Genomic DNA, 6,322 nt, shown 5'->3' with positions numbered 1-6,322 from the left:
CTCTTTTCCTCTCATCTCTGTCATCTATTTCCCTCTCTTCCTCTCCTCTATTTTCTTTTCATCTACTCTCTTTATTTCCTTCTTCTCCTCTCCTCTGCTCACCTCACCTCTCCTCTATTTTCTATATTACCCTCTATTTTCTTCTCCTTTCTTTTCCTTTCCTTTCCCCCTCCCCTCTCTTTCCCCTCTTCTCTCTCTTGCTTTCTCCCATTTCCCTCTCTACTCCTCTTCCTCTCCTCCCTTTTTTCCCATTCCTCTCTCTTTCTCTCCTCTCCACTATCCTATCCTCTATTTTCTTCTTATTACCCCTCTTTCCCCCTTTCCTCCTTTCTTAGTCTCATCTCATCGACAGTCATCTATTTTCCTCTCTTCCTCTCCTCTCCTTTCCTCTTTTTTTCTCTCTTCCTCTCCTCTCCTCTCCCCTCCTTGCGCACGCATCCAAACCTCTCCCCTCCTAGTTTCTCAATGAATCTCTCTCCCAGGTTCAACCCCTCCCACTTTGTGTAAACGCTTAATTGTCAGTCCTGACGGAAACTTGCGTGGGCTTAAATACCGTGTGCGCCTCTTCCACTGAAGCTGGAACTGACCAACTTGTCCAAGCGGGCATCTCTCTCACTCTCTCTCACACACTCTCTCTCTATCTCTCTGCCGTGTGTGCGTGTGTGCGTGCGTTTGTGTGTGTGACTTTTCTTTTTTATCCTGGTGCTCTTTGCGTTCTTTCTGCCGACAAGCATGCAGGTGTCTCTGGCCATCCTCCTCTCCAGCTCGGCGCTCCTGCTGCTCCAGGGATGCTGCACCGCTGTGAAGGGATGGAAGGTACTAAAAAACGATGCTACGGAGATTTTACCGGAGTACAGAGAAGATACTCGGACACCTCACGAGGCAATAATACAGGCGGCCAACGGCAGCAATAACAACAACAACAACAACAACAACAGCAACACAATGAATAACAGGGCGAAAAACGGTGGAAGAACAGCAATCACAGTCTCCTACAGTGAGTATGCGTTAAAGTTGGTTAAATGTTAAAATAGTTCATAAATAAAATAAAAGCAGCAGCCTAATAATTCATTCTCTGCACTGCTGATTATCCAGGTCAGCCTGAAAAATCATTTTATTTGAGGCCTGGTGCGTAAAAGTGAGGAAACTAAAATAAAAAATAGATTTAAATTTCTTAACGTTTCGGGGGCCAATCGCATAGCAAGCGGCCACATGTATGTGAACCTGTGCGGGAGAGCATGAAATCTTCTGATTTAAATGACCCCAAACTGCAATTTAAACATGAGTAGACGGATTAACTTTGTATTTAAGTTTAGACTCTTTATTGTACAAGAAATATATTTTCTTTTTCAGATTAAATCAGCTGATTTCAGTGTTCAGTGTGTGTGCGCAGACTGTCCCGTTGACCCCAATGTTTGAAGAATCTTCTTTAATACCGCAAAAATATCAAATAAATTAGACAGCTTTACCTGTTATTTAATTATGTGTCTTTACTTTTGTCCTAAATTAGCATATGGTTTAATAATTTTTAAGCCACCTTTTTGACATTTTTTAAAAACTTTAATTTTCTGATAGGTGAAATCTAGGCTGCCTAAATTTGGTGGGTCTGACTTAAAAAAAAGCACAAAGACAATCTGCCTTTTCATTTTCACACTGATTCCCTGATTAAGAGCAGCTCTGCTGTGTGGGAAGTGTGTTTTCTTGCTTAATCCTTTGCCAGAGTTGAGGGTGATGAGAGCGGCACAGACGCACATTCTTGTGGTTTCTTCCCTTAAACAATTTGAAGTGGAGCATTCAGAGAGACATCAGGGCTTTTTTCACGTTGTCTTCCAGGTTATTTCCTTCTCTCTTTATACTATTAGTCAAGCTCTACTTACGCCATAACTATTTGATTGCAACAACATGTCTCCCAAACAGAAAAACCCCACAGTTTGTTCTTCAGGGGGATGTCTTTTTTTGGGGGGGGAGGTTGGAAATTGCTTTTTAAATGCAACACTGCCTTTGAGAATGATTCCCACCTGTGGCCAGTGAAGGTTGTATGTTCTGATTGAGCTGTGCATGTAGGAGAATCTCACGCTTGTTCTCATGGATTCAAGATGGGTGGTGTAATATTCTCACAGTTTAGCCTTCATTTAATCTTGGCCGCTCAAATTGGAGATCAGAGGAAGAAGATTGATTAGATTAGAAGAACAACAGCTGACCGGGGGGAATTAGCAAGTCGAGATCCGTTAGAGTGATTGATTATTGTCTGGTGAGGATGTTAGGGGCAACAAATCCACACATTAAGCAAGATCTCACTTTATATTAATTTTACTCTTTATTAGTCTCCAAAAAAGGGGTGGAAAAAACGCATTCGCCTTGTTTTCATATGGATAAGCAGCATGTGTGTTGAGTTTCAAAGTGGGAGGCAGAAATCTCCTGGATTATTTTGTCATCCATCTCTCAGCTTTCGTCCTGGGACGACTCCTCAGGGTCCCTGTGGGGTCACAGCAGAGGCTATGACCACTGCCTGGCCTCCTTCCAGTTCTCTCCCAAGACTTGTCTCTCACTGCCGGAGGAGGGGAGAAAAGCTCACGCAACTGTACAGTAGTCTAGTGTGTGTTTTTTTCAAGCCACCATCATTAGTAATGATTTTTTCAGGCTGACATTAGAGAGGACAACAGGAAATGTAAAGGAGAAGACAGAGTTAGACTGGATTAAAACCCCAACGCTCACTGAAGAAGACAACCTGACTCTTTGGCTGGTAATTGGTGCAAACCGCCGCTCAGTGCGTGCTGTAGCATTGTATACTACTGTGGTCCCTTCAGTGGCAGCCACAGAATAACACTAGATCAGGTTCACATGGGGAGAAAAAAAGGAAGTCACCTCACATAAATCCTTTGTTCAGCCCTTTTTGCGAAGAAAGCCGCAGAGGAAAACAGATCCCTCTCTGAGTGTATCATTTCTTAACCGACAGTTCCTTTGCCCCTTTTTTACACACTGCCTGTAAAAAACACAGGACAATAACTCATGCATACGGCTGTTAAAAAGCTGTGGCTCAAACATCGGATTACAGGCTGAGTGCGTCGTCTCAAATCAGTCTGGCAGATGTCCAGTTTGTTCAAAATTGTACAGTTGCAGCGCTGCCTTAAAATAACCAGACAGCTATTTACTCCTCCATCACCACATACATTTCCTGAGGGCCAACACTGTGTGCCAGCTTTTTCTTCCAGCCCAAACCTCCATTAGGTTTGATTGAGCTGTTTAATGGCCCTCTGGTCTGGATTTGCTATCAGCTGATTGCTGCCAGCTGGATTTCTTTGTCAAGCCCCGTCGTCAGCTAATGATCGGACCATGAATCAAATTCAGAAACTCTGATCTGATCTCAGTGGCTTAAATTTGTACTTAAACGTAAAAATTGTTGTAATAAGTCAAATTTATAAAAGCGCATTTTTCGGCTGCACTTTTGGGTTTCGAAATGCTGCTGCATAGTTTTTATCTGACGTGTTTTTTTTCTACACAAATAACGCAATAGGTGAGTTCATGTTGACATAAACAGAATCAAAGAAATTAGCACATACTGGTGTTACAGCATTGAATCAGTTAACCTGCAGAATGTCCATTCCAGTGTGCAGCACTTCAAAGTGTATGTTTTGGGATGAAGCCATGAGTGTAACTGTGATATCCTGCTCTTCAACCCAGGTGCCTCGGAGCTGAGCTGTAGGGAGCTGCGTTCCACCCGTTACATCACCGACGGATCCTGCCGCAGTGCCAAGCCCGTCAAGGAGCTGGTGTGCTCGGGCCAGTGTATGCCCTCGCACCTCATGCCGAACTCCATCGCCCGAGGAAAGTGGTGGAGGAGTAACGCCTCGGACTACCGCTGCATCCCGGCCCACTCCCGGACAAGGAGGTTCCAGCTGCAGTGTCCTAACGGCAACACTCGGACTTACAAAATCCGTGTGGTCACCTCCTGCAAGTGCAAGCGCTTCAGGCCCCACCATAACCAATCAGAGGCCAAGGAGGTCCCGAAGAGGCAACGCAACAAGAAGCACAGTCGTTCGTCTCAAGACCGGAACAAGAACAACACACCGTTAATGGGCAACTCGTACTGATGCTCCTCTTCGGCATCCAAGGACAGACACCAAAGCTCACTCATACACACGCACGTTACACAACACACCAACCGACATAATCTCTCCTTCAAATAGGGAGGAGATGCAAAAAGAAATTTCAAAGAGAGCAAATTCATAAGCTAATTGCTGGGCTGGTTTTTAAGTCATCAGTCTTTATTTTTCAGCCACTTGTCAGCATATTTGTGAACTTTGCTTATTTGCATGACAAAGTCAGTGCCAGGGCTTGCCACAACTGTGACTGGTCAGGAGATGTAGCACCATGTTGGATTATATGAAACAAGTATCTGATCACCCCAACAGCTCAAAAACCTCCCTGAACTCGGGTCTGTCCTCCAGTCAAACAGATTTTATTTAAGCATAATGAGAAGTCCTCCCCGAGGCTCCAAGCCCATCTGTACAAACATCCAGCGGATGCAGAGCTACGCCGCAACACAGCCCTGTTTAAAGCTGACAAGGTGTATCTTTGCTCCAAAGTGGTTGTAATCCATCTCCTTTTGGCTGTGTGTGGAGGAGATGGTGGCAGCTCTGGGGGCTCTGACAGTGGGATGTTGACATGTTTTTGAGAGGCCCTGGCCTGTACAGCGGTCCAGGCAGCTCTCTGACAGCCCACTAAAGACCTCACTCATCAGGACAGCCCCAAAGCACTCTCCACGCTGCAGCAGCCCCAAGCAGGCCTGTCAGTTACAGTAGCGCCTTTCCCACGACTAGATACAGAGAGTCAGGAGAGACAGAGAAAGAGAAATGGGGGGAGAAATCAGTTTTGTCAGCTCTAACACCATGGGGTTACTGGGCAGTCCTGTGACTCCTTTTAATTACTAAATGAGCCCGTTCCTGTGTTATTTGAGTCATAAAAAGCCATTTCCTCTAGACATAGCCAGTTCCTGTTTGCTGGAATCACACACAAAAAAGTGCACATGTGTGTAGGAGGCATCAGAACATTGTGCGTGGTTGTGTTGTTACCTAGGGGCAGAGCGTTCTCCAGCACGCCCACACCGGAATTCTTTTGTAACGGGCCAAATAGAGCAGCGATCACCCATCCACAGCCAAAATCCACCCGTTGTGTTAGCCTGCAGGATCCGAGACACCTCCACTCCCATTCACTCTCTGCTCCCATTCTGTAAATAGCTCAAACAGGAAAGATAGGAACAAAAATAACATAATGAAAACAATAATTCAGTTTTTATCATTGTATTGACTGATAGAATCTGGCAGGAAGAGGAAGTGGCGATACCCAGTCTGTCAGAGCAGACAACACAACCTCCTTCCTCAGCAATGCCTAAGATGGGACTGTACTTCATGAAGAATATTCACAATGTTTCCACATATTGTCAGCACCCCGTTGTTTTTCTGCTCATATTGCTTCCTGATTTTGGTTTTCTAAACTGTACTGACAATGTTTGGTTCTTTTTCCAACTGTATGTTTGAAATAGCAACTGGAAGGGGGTTTGTCGTGTAAGCTGAGAGCTGTGATGCATAACGTGATTGTACATATCATACCTGTGTGGTCTTCTGCAGTGGTGCCCCCACTCGGAGGGGTTTTAAAGAGAAGCAGGGAGGGAGGGCTGTTTCCTACAGACAAAAAGAAGGACTGTTATAAAGAATGAACTGCATATTTATTTTTTATTTCCACATTTAAATTATTTATGCAACCTTTTGTAGTAAATGATAGCCATTATTGTCATATAGTATGATAGAGACTTTGGAAATGAAATACTGTACAGTACATGAATAAAGTAAAGGCAGATATATTTGAAAGAGCTGGCTTATTTGTTATTATTCTTACTCCCCCCATGAAGGGTTAAAAAAATATATATAAACATTTAAAAAATGGTTTATAACACTCATATAATGTAATTGTAAGCAGATACAAGTGTTTATTATTAGTGTTAATAACTCCTGTGGACCCTCCTTTAAGTGGAGTGGTGTATAAATGTAAACACAGCTGTAATGCTATAAAATAATCTGAGAAATTATTATTGTTGGCATATCATGTAAATTAATAAACACTTAAAATGAATGTAAACCTGCATACAAGTAATTTTTAGTGTGTTATAAATAATTTTATATACTGCTTAAAAATGCAATTTTTGGGGGTTTTAAAGTAAATTGTTACCATGTTGCCTTTACTTGTACGTGCATTCTTGGGAAATCTCTGAATGTGGATGCCTGTCGGATGTCTGTGCAAAGAAATTCAGACAATTAGAAAATCG

At 43.3% G+C, this 6,322-nt stretch overlaps 1 protein-coding gene across 1 annotated transcript; it reads left to right on the top strand.

Annotated features, from left to right (window-relative positions):
• The first annotated feature begins 290 nt into the window (after window positions 1-290).
• On the top strand, window positions 291-6,119 carry sost (sclerostin). Its single transcript, XM_035658887.1, has 2 exons — window positions 291-997; window positions 3,682-6,119. The coding sequence occupies exons 1-2, from the start codon at window positions 733-735 to the stop codon at window positions 4,089-4,091; spliced, it is 675 nt and encodes a 224-aa protein (XP_035514780.1). The 5' UTR covers window positions 291-732; the 3' UTR covers window positions 4,092-6,119.
• The last annotated feature ends 203 nt before the right edge of the window (window positions 6,120-6,322 follow it).

Source organism: Morone saxatilis, unplaced genomic scaffold (genome assembly GCF_004916995.1).
Source record: "Morone saxatilis isolate NCDOM2014 unplaced genomic scaffold, NCSU_SB_2.0 Contig1, whole genome shotgun sequence".
Lineage (NCBI taxonomy): Eukaryota > Metazoa > Chordata > Actinopteri > Moronidae > Morone > Morone saxatilis.
The sequence above is the reverse complement of the archived record's forward strand: the minus strand, read 5'-3'. Positions and strand labels throughout refer to the sequence as shown.

Bases quoted from the DNA above. Each gene is read 5' to 3' on its own strand.
- sost (XM_035658887.1), top strand. From the start codon at position 733: ATGCAGGTGTCTCTGGCCATCCTCCTCTCCAGCTCGGCGCTCCTGCTG. The intron at 998-3,681 runs GTGAGTATGCGT...TCTTCAACCCAG, and splicing joins AGCAATCACAGTCTCCTACA to GTGCCTCGGAGCTGAGCTGT.